General features: G+C 35.1%; 1 protein-coding gene across 3 annotated transcripts in view; it reads left to right on the forward strand.

Annotated features, from left to right (window-relative positions):
* The window catches only part of TLL1 (tolloid like 1), a 223,724-nt gene that overhangs the window by 152,030 nt on the left and 52,296 nt on the right, over positions 1-19,398 (forward strand). For 2 of the 3 annotated variants that reach the window (XM_025385694.1, XM_025385693.1), the window contains exons 10-12: positions 7,945-8,047; positions 10,638-10,754; positions 11,911-12,056. In XM_025385694.1, the coding sequence (XP_025241479.1) occupies positions 7,945-8,047; positions 10,638-10,754; positions 11,911-12,056 (366 nt within the window). Of the gene's footprint in view, positions 1-7,944; positions 8,048-10,637; positions 10,755-11,910; positions 12,057-13,016; positions 13,086-19,398 lie in introns of all 3 variants that reach the window. The other variant, XM_025385692.1, reaches the window with a different exon arrangement.

The raw sequence follows: 19,398 nt of genomic DNA on the forward strand, positions 1-19,398 counted from the left end.
TTATGGCAATTGCAAGGTCTGGGTTTTGTTTTTTGTTTTTTTGTTTTTTTTTTTTGAGATGGAGCCTTGCTCTGTCACCAAGGCTGGAGTGTAATGGCATGATCTCAGCTCACTGCAACTTTCACTTCTCAGTTCAAGCAATTCTTGTGCCTCAGCCTCCTGAGTAGCTGGAATTACAGGCGTGCACCACCTCAAGTGGCTAATTTTTGTATTTTGAGTAAGGACAGGGTTTCACCATGTTGTCCAGGCTGGTCTTGAACTTCTGAGCTCAAGCGATACACCTGCCTTGGCCTCCCAAAGTTCTGGGCTTACAGGCATGAGCCACCATGCCTGGCCTTAGGTTCTTTTGATTCCAATAATATGAGAGTATTTCAATGTTATAAAATATGTTAATTTGAAAAGTAATAGGTCAAAATTTAACAAAAACCTGTCTCAAAATTTCCACAAATACTGAATGAATTAGAATTCAATGTATGTTTGATGATAAAGAATTGAATAATTAGGAGTAGAAGGAATTTTTTAAAAATACAATAAATAGAAAAAATCTAGTGTTTCTTGAGTGCCTACACTATACTAGGTGCTGTGCCAAGCTTCTCTAATCTTCTCAGCACCCTACTGAGGTTAGTACTCGAATTATCTTCATATTACAAAGAAATTGAAGTTGCAAAAGGCTTGAGTAACCTATCTAACATCACACAAGTGGCATCTGACATTTGGCAGAGCTAGTTTATTAATTTTTTCTTTAGTTATAGAGAATGTGTTTTCTTTTCTCTAAAATCAAAATAATCAACCAAAAATTGCTTAATTTAATACTAGAGGTATTCAAATAAAAACAAATACATTAAAATATAACATATTTTAGAAAACTAGAAACTTTGCTGTGGGACTAAAATAAATGGAATAACACATCATGAACTGAAATGTAAAAGTGTAGTATTATAAATTATCAGTTCTTGTCAAATTAACGTATAATAATTCCAAATTAAATTCCAACAGATTTTTGTTTTGTACCAGGTCAAATTTTTCTAGAGTTTATCTTAAAATAGTTGGAAAATTCACAAACAATGGTAATGTGGGGGAGTGGATTGCACTATCAGAAAAACATTATGAAGCCTCAGTAATTCAAATTCTGTGGCAATGTCAAAAAAGTCTTCTGTATAAATGGACAAACTGAAAAGACCAGAATTATGCCTGAGGGCATAGAAGACTTCTGTCATATACTTATAAGGATCATTTTTCAAACAAATTGGGAAAATGGATTTTCTCAGTAAATAATACTTAAATCATTTTAAAGGATATGTGAAAAATTAAACAACTTTTACTTCATACTGCATATTTTTCTAAAGAAAACAGTGCTTTATTTTCTTTCTGAAAAAGGTATGTTGAATACATGAGTTGAAAATAAGAAAATTTAAAATAACTTGTTCAGATTATCCACATAAAATTGTTTTTATAAAAATACAAAAAGCACAAATAAAAATGAAAACGAAGACTATTATAACACATAAGGTTGAGGGACCGTTGAGTCATTCATATGTAAAGAGCTGTTATAAACCGATAAGATTCACCCCCCAGCAGAAAATGACTGAGAAAGTAGAAAATTCAGTGAAGTATCAGTGCAAGTAGATATTTAATTAGTATATCAAGTTCTTTAATCTTTTTCTTTATCAGAGAAATGCTATTTGAACTAACAATAATTTGGCATGTTTCACCTGTCATATTGGTAAAGATGGAATTGAATGTTAACATCAAGTGATCATAAAGATATGCAACTTCTCAAAGTAGAAATTACAATAACCTTTCAGAAGGACATTGAGCAATTTGTATTACACTTTACAAAATGTACCTGCACTTTTGCCCAGATATTTATCCTAGAGCAATTATCTGAGTGTGTGCAAAGGTAGCTGATTATTATAATAGTGAAAATTGGAAACAAAATAAATTTTGAAAACTTAAAGGAAACTCTGATTTGAGAAAATGTTTACAATATATTATGAAATATTTAAGGCGAATCAAAAGGTAGTGGCATGAGAAGTTCTGTATTTTAAATTATGTACATTAGAGACAAATTTATGGAAGAATATATAACAAAATGATGCTTATCTCTACTTGCTGAGTTTGCAAATAGTTTTTATGTCTTCTTTGTTCCTTTAAAAAATTATCTGCAATAAGCATATGTTATTTTGGGCAAGAGAAAAATATTCTCTTTAGTAAATATGGTCATTGTTCGACAATAATGTGAATGTACTTAATGTGCAGAACTGTACACATAAATATGGTTAAAATGGTAACTTTTACATGGTGCACACATATTATACCACAATTTAAAAATAAGGGTTTCAGTTCACATGCATATCTTTCTCAGATTGAGCCTTCCAAGGTACAGAGGGATTTCTGTTCAGTCTAAGGCTATTCTTCATGTCGCGTGGTTCATGCTGGCAACAATTCAGAATGTGCAGCTAAGAGGGTAGCTGTGTTGAGCTGATAGAAGGGCACAGTATTGATTCTTGCATCCTTTAAAATTGACTAACCTTTGAACAAGGTCAGTCAATACTATGTCTTGAATAGACTTAATATTTTCTATTTTCCTGTATAACCCATTTAGAAGCTATTGATTATTTTTTGCAGATATTTCTTTGTAATCACTCATCTGTGATTTACACATATGGAGTCAATTCACAATAGTATATTTATATTGCCAAAGACATTGCTTCAATTTAGCAATTACTGCATAAATACATTCTTATTCTATTAAAATAGATGTATCTTTTGATGTGTGAAATAAATTCTTGCTATTATAAACTTATAACCTAGTAATATAATGGTTCAACTTTGAAAAATAACTGAAAAAAGAAAATACAATTTATCACGGACTTTAGGAAAGCTCAAATCTTGTTGGAAGATTCATGCATGACTGAAGAGATGGTAGCATTCCATAAAGATTTTGAGCGACATGAAGAATTTCAAGGAACAAGGAAGGGGAAAGTAGAATCCACGTAGAATTATGTTCACTTTAAGTAAAGGAATGGGAATAGAGCTGAGATTGGAATACTCTGTCAGAGCACAATAGCAAGAAGTTAGGGATGAGTGGGATGAAGCTTATGTGCTTGAGATCATGAAAGATGAGGCAGCAAAGTTGGGTTATTACTAGAGTCATTGATTCCAAAACCCTGATGGGAAGCAAACTCTATTGAGATTACCGTGGCCATAAAGTATAGGATGAAATGGAGAAGAGTAAAATTAAAAGCCAAAGTACATCTTGTGAAACTATTACATTATATTCAGAAAAGAAGTACAGCCAGCATTGATGGCGAAAGAGGAAAAAGACGGGATATTATAGAATATCATCTATGGAATTTGACAATTAACTAGATGTAGGAGTGCAGTGGGAATTTAGGAAAAACAAGTCTTAGTCCATTAATGCCCCTATAACAAAGCACCTAAGACTGAGTAATTTACGGACAATAGAGATTTATTTCCCAGTCGCAGAGGTAGAGGCTGAGAAGCCCAAGGTCAAGGTGTCTGTAGATTCAGGTATCTGGTTAGTTCTCACTTTCTACTTCTTGCATTTTCACTTGGCTGAAGGGTTGGAAGGGACAAAGGGATAAAAGGATGAACTTGTTTCCTCAAGCCCTTTTATAAGGGCACTCATCTCATTTCTAAGGGCAGAGCCCTCCTGGCTTAATCAGCTTCCGGTGGCCTCTTCTTAGCACCATCACTTTGGGATTTAATTTCTAACATATGAATTTTGGAGGGACATACACATTCAAGGGAGAGGTATAAATAATGTTCTGATGAATAGTGAGTGATGATTCATCAAAATTTCAAAGTCAGATGTTATCACATAGGTTTAAGCAGAAAAAATATTTTAATAGAATAATTTGACTCCTGGTTTCCACCTGTCATCAAACTGATGTTTGTATGTTTCGGAGCATAGATAGAATAAGGAAATGGAGTAATACTTTATTTTATGAATTTTTTCAGGGTTTATATTGTGAGGAATGTCTGAATATATACCATGAAATAGTAATATGTAAGAATCTTAATAGTGCTTTGGGATTACCTGAGTATTTTTCTCCACATCATTCAACTAAAGTCTTGCGAGTTAATTCTGGTGAGATAAGCCTGATATGGTGACCTCCTGTTTACAGCAGTAAGATTCTTTGAACCTCGGAATGTTTAAGTAAACCAGCAAACTGAGAAGTTAGAACTTGAACCCAGGTCTTCTGACTCCCAATCAAGAATAGCTTCCAGATGTAGAAAAAGTTGTATTTTTTTTCCTATAACATGATACAATTTCAGAGCTGAACAAAACCTTAATGATCAGTTATTTCAGAGACTGGCAAACATTTCTGGAAATAACATACAGTAAATATACTTGTTTTGCAGGCTACACAGTATTTGTCACAAATACTGATTGCTAACCCTGTAGCATTGAAACAGACATAAACAATGTGTGGTAAAGGAATGGTTCCAATAGAACTTTTACAGAAACAGGCTTCAGGCAGAATTTGATCCATGGGTTGTAGTTTACTGATCCCTGATTTACTCTCTCTGAGCCTTATTTCTGAAGAAAGAAAAATATTGTCACTCTAGAAAGTTTGTTAGACTTGTCCAGGTTTCTTCTGGCTGTAGCATAGCAATCTATTTAATCTTGATGCTTTTTTTTTATCTAATTGGCAAGGTTTGTACATTCTCTATCCTCAGCCTTATAAGGTATGGTGCAAATATTATGCTAATTGGCCTTTTTGTGGTGCTCATGGAATTTGTTTAATTGTGCTGAAAAAAGTTCATTGATTATATATATCTTTCTCTGGAGACTCGCAGACATACAGTCCCTTGAAATGTTGATCTGCCTTTCTTCAGGATTCTTCACTCCGCAGCATCGGAAAACAAAGTCTTTAATAAGCACAATTGGCAGCAGTGGCATCTATTCAACGTTGCAACTTAGACTCCTAACAGTCACAGGAAATCTTAAAATTGTTCCCTCGATCTCATACTCCAAGGGAGCTATAATTAATTTTGAATTGTTACTTATACTTAAGTCAAAAATAAAATATTTATAAAGTTGTGTTTTGTATTTTTCATTTGATCATTCTTTGGGGAAAGATGCAATATGTTTACATAAAATAACATAATGCAAAACAACCAGATATTTTCCAAGTGTGTTTGATTTGTTATTCAAGTACGAATCCTGCTAGCAACCTTAGTCGAGGGCCAGAATTTTACGTCTATAGTCAGAGCCCTATGATTTGATTTTAGAAAACCAATCTTTATTACATTTTCTGCTTTTAGAGGGCTCTGTGTTTTATGTTAATGTCAGGCCAGTTATGTTCCTCCACGGTGCGTGGTGTTTAAACCAGAAGATTAAAAACAAGTTAGAAAAATTTTCTGCTTAGAGTTATCCCCATCCAACTGTGTGTGTGTTTGTGTGTTTGTGTGTGTGTTTCAAGAGATCAAATATTAACTATTTCTTTGCAATCCAAACACACTTTTTAATTTTGAATGAAACTGATAATACACATACTTCTAATTTAGCTTTTCTTTTCCTCATGAAGAAGGCAGTAGAAGCTATCTGCATGTCATTATAAAACTACTCTTTCAATCTAAGGAGGAAGCCAGAATGTGAGCCTTGGGGGAGTCTCTGTTTGTGTCTATATTCAAGTTTTGCTGTCTCTGCTATAATAAATGAGTTCTTATATAATCATAGAGAGTTGAAATCTTGGTGGTTGCTATAGGGGAAATATAAAATGAAAAGTAGTATCAGGCAGTGATAGTATTCTCCGTTTGGAGCAGACTTAAAGTAAACACAAAGTTAAAGGCAAAAACCAGATATTATTTCCTACTTATATCCTGAATATAGTCTAATGTTACATTGGTATTTAGAGATGTAGGAGAAAATATTTTGGGAAGTTTATAAAAATAAATGAGATACTAAAGCATTTTGAAAATCAAGTGTTGAGGATTATTGGGAAAAAATGATCAATGCTTTGCCTTTGGGTATTTTGAAAATTTTTGTAAACATTTAAAAAACGGAACCTTACAATGAGGTGAAGACAAAGAAAAACAGAAAAAAAGATAAACTGCAAAGAAGGAAGATAAAAATAAATGAACAATTCTATTAAAACTAACTTATGGCCAAGCGCAGTGTCTCACACCTGTAATCCCAGGGCTTTGGGAGGCCGAGGCTGATGGGTCACCTGAGGTCAGGAGTTCAAGACCAGCCTGGCTAACATGGCAAAACTCCATCTCTACTAAAAATACAAAAATTAGCTGAATGTGGTTGCAGGTGTCTGTAATCCCAGCTACTCAGGAGGCTGAGGGCCGAGAATCACCTGAATCTCGGAGGCAGAGGTTGTGGTAAGCTGATATTGCTCCACTGCACTCCAGTCTGGGCGACAAGAGCGAAACTCCATCTCCAATGAAAAAAAAAACCAAAAACTTATTCCACAACTTAATGTACTACATTTTTGTAAAATTACATCCCTATTTTCTTATCCTTGGCAGATTTCTTTCTTTGTTACTAGGAAAGTACATGTTAGTTTATATGGATATTTGAAACCAACTTTAGTGTACAGTTTCATCACTGATCACTGTAGTACCTAGATATGAGATGCCATGAGAAATATTTATAGTTATCCTGTGTCACTTGGGAAAGAAGTAAGTTCATTCAGCACTGATTTGCAGTAATTAGTGCTTACCTTTATGTTAAATATTGTGTTCAAGAAAGGGGAGAAGCATATACTTTCCAGCACAGAATTGGTAATACTTTTCTGGAATATGGATTCAGTATTGATTATGTTTTTATTTTCCTTTTTTCTTTCCTTCCTCCTTCTCTCCCTTTCTTTATTATTTTTTCTTCCTTTCTTTGTTATTCCCTGAGACTTCTTTCACATTCAGCCTTTTGTATTTTCACAAAAGAGATTTTTGAATATTGCTACAAACTATAGTTTTGTAGTAGGAACATTTCGAATACTCATAATTTGTTGCTTTTGACCAAAGTCCATCACAATTTCTAGAGTAGAGAACGGGCGTACTATGAACCGTAAGCATCTCAGATGTTTTAAGTAGAATAGAGTTAGCATGAGTTTTTGAATGTGAAAAAAAAATCCAAATGAATTTCATTGCCTCAGATAAGCACATTTCTCGTGTAAGTTTGGCTTTACTTTCGGTGTAATCAAGTAAGAAGAAAAGAGTTGTTTGAAAAGTAAAGTCCTTTTATAAAGCAGTAAGAAAGTCGTCTTTCCTAGAATTGTCTCTTGAGTTATCTTTACACAACAGCATCATTTTGAAACAAAGCACAAAATAAGGATCATGTACAAGATGCTCTAAATTGAAAGGTCTTTGTATACACATCTTTGGATCTAGAGAAACATAGTGACATCTGCCTTTGATTATCATTAGATGGATAAATTCTAATTCTAGGACTGTATTTAAAACATTTCAACATACACAATGATATTATATGTTCTGGGAATGTGGCACATGGTGGTTATTTTTAACGTAATTATAGATGTCTGACTGGTCGTCTTTGAAATAAATTATTTTTAAAAAGGCTTTCATGGAAAAATTAGAATTCTTCATGGTTCAAGTCATGCTTATCTTGGGAAAATTCAAAATAAACTATTTAAATAAAACTTTGTTTGCTTTACAGTTGTCCAGATTAACTTTACAGAAACTTTTTGTTAATTGCTAAAATATTTAGTTTGTTCAACTACTCATATTGTACTTCTCCTGTCATTGTAAAACAGTTAAAGAAAATGGGAAAACATGGTTTCAAGGTGTTGGTTCAGAAAAAAATATTAGGATAATTATAACATTGAAAAAGAATTAGCTGTACATGCATTTTTACTGTAAACCAGGGTTCCTTACCTCTAGGAATCAAATCACTATATGTAGATACAATCATTTTTACTCTGTGGGTTGTTTACCTCCATTTTTCAGATTGTTTTAAATTTTACAACGATGGATCTTTACAAGAGTAGTTTGTGCTGGTATGACTACATTGAAGTAAGAGATGGGTACTGGAGAAAATCACCTCTTCTTGGTAAGATATCTTTTCCATCTTATGTTGCTATGTATTAATTCTGTCCTGTCCAAAGAAAACCAACTGATTCTTTCAAGAGACATCTTAGAGTTAAAAATGTGTGTGACTAACATTATTTTTATGTTAATTATACTTTTTTCAACCATACCAAAAATATTCGAAGACAAATGGATAAATACATTCACTGATCAACTAATTTGAGCTAGCTTAAGTTATGAGGTGGCCGCTAGGATTTGAACATAATGATTGAGAATAGCTTTCTCATGTATTGTGCCTATCATGAGTACGCATCACAATGTTTCTGTATTTTTGCTTTAAGAATCAGTTTCAACTTAAAAAAAAACGAATTTTGGGTGTACATGTTGTGTGTTTGTGTGTTTTGTTTTTGTTTTGTTGCTAAGCCAGTGGTGTAAACTGTTAGGTACATGTTTGGTAGCTGGCTTCCTATGTCAAGCATATTAACTCTTATTATGTTATAGATGTCACAATTTTGCTTCTCAGAGAGTTTTCTGTGGCTGAGAAGAGACATTTGCAGTTTGTGTCATAAACTATAGTCAGATCTGGTGCTCATGAAAGTCTGCTGCCAACATTTAACCACAGACCACACTATTAACTTGCATAGGCAGTTTACTGTTGCCCTCTGTTTTACTCAAAGGTGAGAGCTGTTTGCAGTATGCAGGAATCCACTCTATAACTCTATATTGATCTTTTTCTGAGATTGTAACTTTTTCTTTACTCTTAGAAGTAGTTTTGCTCAGTCGAGTTGATGAACTGTGCAGCTCTTTTAACATCTAACACCTACTGAATGGGCACAATTGTATTAAAAGTGACAGCAGCCACATGTAAATCCAAGAGATCTGTAGAAATGTTTAAAAATAAAGAATTGAACGAATGTGGTAAGTCAGATTGAGGAAAACATTGTCTTCTATATTTAGTTTCTTAGCCTAGATAAAGCAATTTTTTACATATGTATGCACAGGCCAAAGAAAATATTTCATTAAATTCATATTAGAGAAACAAACCTAGAGCTAAAATTCTGAACAACACTTCTTTTTAGAGCACCATCAGCATTACATGGCTCAATGTATAATGGACCACCAGAGTGAGGCAGTGTAATCATGGTTTTTATGTGAAAAGCTTTCCCTACCGTTTCTTCTAAGACCTTGCTCCAAAAAGTGCAGCACTTAGATTGGTAGCATCGAAATCATCTGGAAAATTGTTAGAATTGTAGAAACTTGGCTCCCACTCTATATCCTCTGAATTAGGGTTTGCATTTGAATAGATTTCCTAGAAATTCAGATGCACATTATAGTTTAAAACATACTGCTCTGTGTTACCTGCCTCTAATTTGCTTTGCAATTTAGGAAAATATGTCTTCACCTGTTAGCTGTTAGCATGAACTTGCTTTATGCAAGTTGGCTACCATTTTTCATACACTAAAACTATGTATGCCATTTCCAGAGACACATTAGAATGGATAACATTGTAATATGTTTGTAGAATTGTTGCATGTGCTTTATCATATTTAAGCATTTTGTGATCATGTGAAAGCTTAGAGCATAGAGGCAGAAGTAAGCATAAATATTTGTGGAAAGATGGGGAAGAAAGGAAGGAATGACAGGTATTATATTCCTTTGCTGTAATTCATATTTCTGGATACAGAATTAGAAGACATTGGAAATCATGCTCAAGTCTTCTGATAGTATTTGTTATTCTGCCTATAACACCACAGATTATAGCTTTGTGATGACATGGAATGCGTGCAGTGATAAAAGATACCAAGAGCGGCTTCAGGGTTTTCCTAAGGAGTTGCTACTGAACCTGGGTGAATTAAGAACTCCCCTCCGAGCCAAGAGCACACTCTTTCTTTCTTTCTTTGTTGGAAATGGAATCTTGCTTTGTCACCAGGCTGGAGTGCAGTGTTGCCATCTTGACTCATTGCAACCTCTGCCTCCCAGGTTCGAGTGATTCTCCTGCCTCAGCCTCCCAAGTAGCTGGGACTACAGGCACGCACCACCATGACCAGCTAATTTTTGTATTTTTAATAGAGACGGGGTTTCACCATATTGTCTAGGATGGTCTTGAGCTCTTGACTTCGTGATCTACCTGCCTCAGCCTCCCAAAGTGCTGGGATTACAGGCATGAGCCACTGTGCCTGACTGAGAGCACATTCTTAACCAAGTCATTTCCCTGCTATTGGCCAGGTTGACAATTTGAAACCACTTTCTTAGGGTGACTTGAACCTTTTTTCTGTTTCCCGTTAAATAATATTCCCCACCTTAATGTATCATTTGACCTTTTTCAAATATTGTTTTTGAGTAACCATCTTACTTCTACATATGGTAACAATACTGACATCAGTCAGTTACTCTGAGGCTGATAGTCAAATGCTTTATAAATGTATATGAAAAGACTGTTGTGTTTATCTACCATTAGTACGTAAATATTAAGGCATAGTTGTGGCTGCAATCACTTGGAATGGAAATGTGAACCAAATCAGTGTTTACATATTATTTGTGGCTAGTACGAAAAGAACGTAGAATATAGAGTCCTATTTAGGAGTTTCTCTTTATTCTTTTATTTCTTTTAGGTAGATTCTGTGGGGACAAAGTGCCTGAAGTTCTTACTTCTACAGACAGCAGAATGTGGATTGAGTTTCGTAGCAGCAGTAATTGGGTAGGAAAAGGCTTTGCAGCCGTCTATGAAGGCAAGTCACATTGAATTTTAGAGAGTAGTTCATCTTATACCTCAACAGAAATGTTCATTTCTTAATTTCGTTACAATGACATTATTACCACATTTTAAAATTATGAATTTTTCTGAATCTGTGTTATATTCATAGAGATAATTTTAATAAAAATACTCAGTAAATTTAATTGCAAGAACAACCTGTTTTCTAGTATCCGTGATGTAATAATATCTAAATGTGTTCAGGATGTGTGGAGAAAAAAGCAAATGGCACAAGCATTCTTAAAGCTTCATTGTTTCTTGATAGTTTTAAAACATTATGAAGAAATTATCATTTTCCTTTGTACTGATTTTGTGTCTGTTTGGTCCCTGTATTCCTGAAATACTTTTTATTAGAGGAAATTGCACAGAAAGTAATTGTGGCGATTTCTGGGGCATGCTTTATCTAAATAAGAAAGTCAGCATTTGAGGAAGGACTTATAAAACGCTTTGTTTTATCCTTCTCTAAAACAATAAACTGGCATTGTGCTTTCTTGGCTTTAAAACCAAGCTCCTTTCTTGCCAGGTTGTGGGTGGAGGAGACACTTCCTAGTACAGCAGTTTATGTAATTTTGAAGACAGAAGATTTCTGCTTCCCTTAAACTTTTAAGTAAATGGAAGCATTTTGTTTTAAGGATTAACTGCCTAGTAGTGAAGAGGATTATTTGGAGGGAGTCACAGACGCTGCGCGCATGACACTAACTCACTGCCAGAGACCCAGTGAGTTCTGTTCAGGATGAGACTCCTGTTTTGATGAGCTCTTTTACCTGCAGTCGAAAGACCAAAGGAAGCAGCTCAGAGGATCACAGAACAAACTCACAGAGAATAAATTCACAAAGCCACTAAAGGTTTTTAAAGGTTAAAAAATACCTTTTGGTTAAGATAGGATTAAAATTTATTTATTCCTTGACCATTATCTAATATTTGTAGTTATTTGACTAGGTTTTTTGTTTTTTTTTTTTTTTTTTTTACCATACAAATATTTACTACATTACAATCAGTCAACTTTGATTTTTATAGCCTGGTCTTTACGTACTGAACTACAGGAGCTGAACTTCAATGTTAACCTAGAAGAAAATGAAAACGAAATGGCATGTCTAGGCTTAGTTATTTGTTTGTTTTTTGGCTTTCTTCAGCGATCTGTGGAGGTGAGATACGTAAAAATGAAGGACAGATTCAGTCTCCTAATTATCCTGATGACTATCGCCCGATGAAAGAATGTGTGTGGAAAATAACAGTGTCTGAGAGCTACCACGTCGGGCTGACCTTTCAGTCCTTTGAGGTAAAGTCTTTTAGGCTATCTTCCTGGCACATATTCTCCATAAATGACAATGGCATTGAAGAGAATCCTCATTAAATCCGCAAAGAAACAGAGAGTCAGCCTTTTAATCAGCAAAGAAGCAAAGGATCGCTCATAAAATGCAACATCAAGAGCCTAAGAGTTTTTTTTTTTCTTCTTTCCTCGTTCGCAGACATTTTCAAGAAGATTAAAGTGAGTTTACATTATCTGTGCTATTTGAATTAGAATGTTTGAAGTACTGACAATACTTTCTTTTGACAAATGCACAGGCTGATTTCACAAGAGGGTCCATTAAGTAATAGAAGTTTTATTTCTCTTCTAAACTAAGAGGTTAAAAGGTAGACAGTCTTCCTTGTAAGAGGAACAAAACATTTTTCACCTTTTTTTTTTTTTTTTTTTTTAACCATTACACAGATCATTGTTTATATCAAAAATAGGGATTTTAAGTGTTCTTATGAGCTTTCAACTTCCTTAAAAATATTCGTCAGGGAGATCAGCAGCATCGTTGTGTTATTAGAGGAAGGGCCAGAAGAAATCAAAGTCCAATCAGAAATTTTGGATCAAAGTCCGGATCCAGAACTAACACACTGGCCCATGGGTCATTTTTGCGGGATGAAAGGGACTGAGTTAAAGATTTAAAGTCAGGAAATAGGGGAATTTCTCAGGAACTCCAGAGTATGTTTAAATGAAAGAGTTGGTCTAGAAATGGAGAGTTCAAGCTGAAGTGGAGAGGAACAATGAGGTCCTGGTGGTAGGTCCCAGCCAGGGTTAGAAATTTAGATGCATGGTTGGAGATGGAGACTTTACTGATTGGAAGATTCATTCACTAAGTGATCAGAAGGCAGTAGGGAGCTCTACTACCCATTGGGTAGTAATGAGCACTGTGAACACTACCTACTGAGGGCAGTGATCATGGTCATGGTTATGTGTCTGCACCTGCAGCAGGAGCACCAGGAGAATCCAGGCATTGCCAGTAAACCCAGAGAATCTCTCATCCTCATTTGCAAGCCTGTGCATTCTGTTTCTTCAGTACTTGTCTCTGTCCCCTTGCATGTACCACCCAGATGTATTTCCTTTTGTTACCAAAAAATATATACTTTCTACTTTAATCATCATGTTGTATTTTATGCTCCTGACCACTTTATTTATTTATTTATTTTTGTACCTTTGGAAACTTTGATTCTGCCATTATTTGATTGACAGTTGAACTTTGTTATTTTAATGGACTAATAGATGTGCAAATACTGTTCAAATAGACCAGTTTATGGTTGACAGTGAACCAAAATTGAGTAGAAAAATTTCACCCATGATTTAGACAAAAAAAAAAAGCTGATAAAAATTATCTAACCAATGCCTGTATTTGCTGTGTTTTGTGATATTTCAAGAATAAAGAGATTAACTATCTTTTAATATGTAATTCAGGTTTTTTTGTGAAATTCTATTATAGACATGATGCCAGAAAATGCATTCATTCCATCAACTTGAAAACTGATGCATGAAATTCCTACATTAGTTGATTCGTACTTTATTTTTTATTTATCAATGCAATAACAGTGATAGTCTTCAAAAATAAGAGCATAAGGACAAATGAAAAAGATTTGTACCTCAGACACTTATAATTATGCCTGACACAAAATAGTCACTTAATAAATACTTGCTTACTGAGTGGATGAATCAGTGATGACTATACCTCACGACCTGGGAAAAATCATGTCATAGGATGGCTGAGAGTACATTTTATTTATTGTCTCTAGTTTCCTGTCCTATCTTCATATTACTTTATTTCTATATGTTTCTGCCTCCCTCATTTATATGTTAGACATATTTTGATATCTGGTAGATCTCTTGTCTTTAAATGACCAAAACTGAACCCTTGCTTATTTTGTCTCACTCACTAAGCCTGTTCTTCTTCTATTTATTTCAGTACTATTTCAGTACTTTTTGTCACCACTTATCCAAGGAACATCCTTAATTGTACCTTTTCTCTTAAGCCCTGCAGCCAACCTATCAGCATATTTCAGTTGCTTTGTCTCCAAACTATACCCCATACACGATGACTTTACACCACCACTGTTCTCACCGTCTCCCTCTTTGCTTGGAATTCACAGAGAGAACCTCGGGTCTCCACTCTTGCTCTGCATATCCTGTTTGTCACCTCACAACCAGAGTGATGCTTTTACAATGTACGTTAGATTATGACACTGTTCTACTTACAGGGGGTTTCCATCACATCTAAAATAACATCTAGACTCGATTATCATGGGCCACGTCACTTGTGATTTGGTCTTTGGCACCTCCACACTTCCTCTGTGTCAGCTCGTCTCACCCTCTTTCTCTTTCTCAGAAACACCAACCTCACTCCCATATCACAGCGTTTACCACTGATGTTCCTCTGCCCCAGGTCTTTGCTTTTACTCTCCTGTTGCTTTATTTGGATCTCTGCTTAATTGCTGCCTTCTTAAAAAGTTCTTGGCTGATAACACTACTTAAAATATTGTCTTACCTACAATTATCTCTAAATCATCACTCTGTTTTATTTTTAGTTAATTGCACTTCCAGCTACTGGAATGTATGCTACAGATCTCTTTATGTACATGTTTATTATCTGTCTCTCTCACTAGATTATGTCCACCACCGGGTTGGGTTCTTACCTGTGTCTCTGATCATTTTATCTCCAGCAACATTGTTTGTGAGATAATGTTTGATAATAGACGAGATAAATGGATAGATAGATTATACGTAAATCAATGTTTGAGTGTGTGACAGTTGGCGAATGGAAATGAATACATCCTTTCTTTATTAAAGGCTAGTAAGTTTCCATGCAGAGGGAAACAAGCCTGGATAGATAAGAAAGATTTAGATTATGGAGTACCTGGTATGCTGAAGTTAGACTGAATTTAGACTAGAGGTGCTGAGTTTCAAGAAATTCACAAGTAACAGGATTTAAAGGTACCTAATAAACATCTAAATCTTCTAGGTAAGGAAACTGAGTTTATGCCGTTAACCTAGTATCACACAGGCGAGTACTAAAAGAGCATTAAAACCCAGGTACATTTGATCCTGATTTTATTTGCAAATTTGCCTATTTACTAAAATTTTGGAAGCCTAAAATTAATATTTGCAGTGCCTTCTGGATCATTCACAGATGTGTACACAGCAGCAAATTTTGAGTCACCTAATGTGCCCATTGCCAGCTGTCATGTGCCTTACTGAGAAAATATGTGTGTCAGATTATCTTCATTCAGACATGTATGGTGTATATATAGTGCTGTTGGGTGAAAGTTCAGTATTAATAAATGGGCAACCTGTATTAATGCGTCTTTAAACAGAAACACACAAAAACAAAATGTTGTGACTAGAATCTCACAGGAACTCTAACCCTGGGAGCAATGAATCAGTACTTGCTAGTTCAGTATTCTGAGCAACTGAATATAATGTAACTAGTATGAATATCAAGAATCAGCTTTATATATTTTCTTATTTGTTCTAATAGTCATTAGGTGGTTGTTTAATTTAGTCAGTTATCTGTTTATATCAATTCTTTTGTTTACCTGTGTTTCCAATACTCTGATTTTACCTGACAAAGTCCAGTTTTTATTCACTGATTCTAGTCTTTGCCTTATTTCAAAAACTGTTTATATTTTTATTTATTCTTCTTTTTTTTTTTTTTTTTTGAAATGGAGTCTCACTCTGTCACCCAGGTTGCAAGGCAGTGGCGTGATCTCGGCTCACTGCAACCTCCACCTCCCGAGTTCAAGCGATTCTCCTGCCTCAGCCTCCCGAGTAGCTGGGACTATAGGCACGTGCCACCACACCCGGCTAATGTTTTGTATTTTTAGTAGAGACAGGGTTTCAACATGTTAGCCAGGATGGTCTCGATCTCCTGACCTCGTGATCTGCCCTCTTTGGCCTCCCAAAGTGATGGGATTACAGGCGTGAGCCACTGCACCTGGCCTTGTTTATTATTCTTTATGTTACTGTATTCCTCTTCAGATATAAGGACCATAAAGATAAACTTGTCTATCATGCTGTTGAAATCTACTTTAAAGAACTTCTTAGCTGTCCATCATTTATACCTCTATGTGAATTTATGTCATGGCACCTTTGCCAGTGCCATTTGGATTTTCATGAAAGTGCTGAAACAAAGTCTATGTGCCTTTGTCAATGAGTTTCAGGAATCTTTGAGCAGGAAGGATCACTATTTGGGAGGTAATAGAATCTTGATGCTTCTGTATTTATACCCTTTGGGAAGTGCTGTGGTCTGGATATTTGTGTCCACCCAAAATTTATATGGTGAAACATTAATTCCAGAGGTGATGGTATTAGCAGTGGGGTCTTTGGGAAGTGATTAGTCATGAGAGTGGAGCCCTCGTGAATGGAATCAGTGCTCCTATAAAAGAGACCTAGGGGCTGGGTGCTGTGGCTCACGCCTGTGATCCCAGCACTTTGGGAGGCCTAGGTGGGTGGATCACCTGAGGTTAGGAGTTCAAGACCAGCCTGACCAACCTGGTGAAACCCCATCTCTACCAAAAATACAAAATTAGCTGGGCATGGTGGCATGCGCCTGTAATCTCAGCTACTCGAGAGGCTGAGGCAGAAGAATCTCTTGAACCTGGGAGGCAGAGTTTTCAGTGAGCCGGGATCGCACGTGCCATTGCACTCCAGCCTAGGCAACAAGAGCAAAACTCTGTCTCGAAAAACAAAACAAAACAAACAAACAAAAAAGGCCTAGGAATCTTCTACCATGTGAGGGCAAAATGAAAAGGCACCACTTACGAAGAGGGCGCTCACCAGACACTGAATCTGATAGTGCCTTAACCTTTAACTTGCAGCCTTGAAAACTATAAGACATAAATTTCATGGTTTGTAAGCCACACTATCTATGATATTTTCTCATAGCATCTGGAATGGACTAATACAGGAAGCTTTCTCTCCTCTGGTAGTCATTGGATACATTATTTCTTAAGACCAATATACTGAAGTGAGTTTGTATATGAATATAGATCCCCTCTGAAAGTAATTTGGAAAGCTTGTTTTCTATTTAGCAGCAGAGTCATTTGTAAAGAAGCTTCTGGTACTATTATTTTATTTGAGAACTTTTTCAGTAAGAAGAACTAAAAAGAGGAAAAGTTTGGAAGGCTGGAAATGTTTACAGTAATAACTTCAAAGGAATGTCACCAAAGCAGACAAGAAGTGAAATAAACCTGGAGCTTACTTTTGTTTAAATTGAAATTACCACATACATTAGTTCAAATGGTATTAAGTTTGAGGTACTTGTCAACATGACTACACATTCTGATTTGGTGATACTTTCCTTACGAAAACCAGAGCTGATAAATACCCTTAACAATCACAGCAGCGAGCTGAAACATTCTAAACTATGTACATACGTTTTTATCTTGGTACTTGGTAGACTTCTTGTCTGAAAGTAATCCTTTAAATCCTTTAAATATTTTTTATTAATTTATGATAAGTAGGCTAGTCTTTGTGAATGAACTAAAAAGCCGAGATAAGGAGGTTTTAATTAGTTAAGGATTTTCTGCTTACCAGGTACTATTTCTGGGAGCTTAGCTGAGAATATATTTTGGTAATGACTGTAAAACAGAAGAGTAATGCAGCTCTTCATGAATTACGGCCTAGGTTATCATTGTATCTGAAAGATTAGCACTTGTTAGTTTCAGTAAACTTGCCCAAGGTTCCACAGTTGGTAGCACTATGATCGAAACCAAGGCCTGGCTCTGTGCATTTATGTCACCGGGTCTAGTAGTAAAGAGAAGCATCAGTGTTCTATTAATATAATATTATGACATTCAATTCTTTCCTTTTGTAACTATCTTCTCTTGTACATTTTTGTTGTTTAATTATTATGTGTCAATCGGGGCATGTCTGTTTTATTCACCACTGTTCACATACTGTTAAGTGAAGATTATTTGGCCATAGCAGGTTTACAATAAAATGATTAAATTTATGAGTAAAAATACTTGTATCATGGAGAAAAAATGAAGTGGCAGCAGTTAAATAAACCGTTCACATGAAAATAAACCTAAGCAAGACCTGTGATGTTGCTTTTAACATGTTTGAACTTTTTTTTGAGCTGTAATTATTCATGTGTGGTGTCAACTTTAAATATTAAATTTTACTGCTAATAAACATTAAATAAGATAACATAATTTAAAATAATTATGTATTAAGCTTTTCACCTTTTTACTCATTATTCCTTTTGTTTATACTATTATTTGCTAGACTTTACTAGATTTTTCTCATTATAAAAATTATTTTTAATTTTTAATGATAAATGCTTATTTGCATTATTTTTATTAATCAGTTTAACATTTTCCCCCAAAGCATAAAACAGCTTTAACATTGCTCCAAGTGTGTATCATTTAAAATACTATTATCTCTACAAGTTGTATCATTTACATTGCATTAATTATATCTGATTACATTAGCTATGTTGTTAAGCTACATTGTAACAGTCATGAGAGCTATATTTGATTAGAGTAAAATATACATAACATAAAATTTCCCATCTTAACCAGCTGTTAAGTGTACAGTTCAGTAGTGTTAAGTAGATTAGAAAAGGTCAAGCAATTTCCAGAACTCTTCATCTTGCAAAGCTGAAACACTATCTCCATCACACAAAAACACTCTAATTGTTTCCTCCTTCCCCTGATGCCTTATGGCAACCTCCATTCTTTCTGTCTGTATGAATTAGAAAACTTTAGGTACCCCTTATTAAGGTGGAATATTATTCCATTGTATGTGTATACCACATTTTATTTATCCATTCATCTATCAATGAACTTGTGGATTGCTTCCACTTTTTGGCTATTGGGAAAATGCTGCTATGAACATATGTGTGCAAATATCTCTACAAGACTGTGCTTTCAATTCTTTGGTGTATTTGCCCAGAAGTGGTATTGCTAGATCATATGGTAATTCTATTTTTAATTTTTTAGGGAGCATGGGATACCTTTTACTAAAGATTATTATCTAGAAATTTCTAAGTGTTCAGATATTTTTATAAATAAGTAGATGCTGCAATAGATATTTGTGCAATGGTATTTTGATTTGGAAATTTGGTTATCAAATGAAGGCAAGCATGTGATTGGGTCCCAAGCCTGGGCCTGACCCCTACCTCCAGGGATGGCTTTCCTTCAGTGTCAGAGCTCACCCACTTGCACTGACCACTAAACTCTGTACAGGTTGGCAGGTTTAGAATGAGAAGTTGATCACTTTTGGTTAACTTCCTTCCTTCCCTTCCTTCCTTCCTTCCTTCCTTCCTTCCTTCCTTCCTTCCTTCATTCCTTCCTTTCTTCCTTCC

Source organism: Theropithecus gelada, chromosome 5 (genome assembly GCF_003255815.1).
Source record: "Theropithecus gelada isolate Dixy chromosome 5, Tgel_1.0, whole genome shotgun sequence".
In the NCBI taxonomy this organism is placed as follows: Eukaryota; Metazoa; Chordata; class Mammalia; order Primates; family Cercopithecidae; genus Theropithecus; species Theropithecus gelada.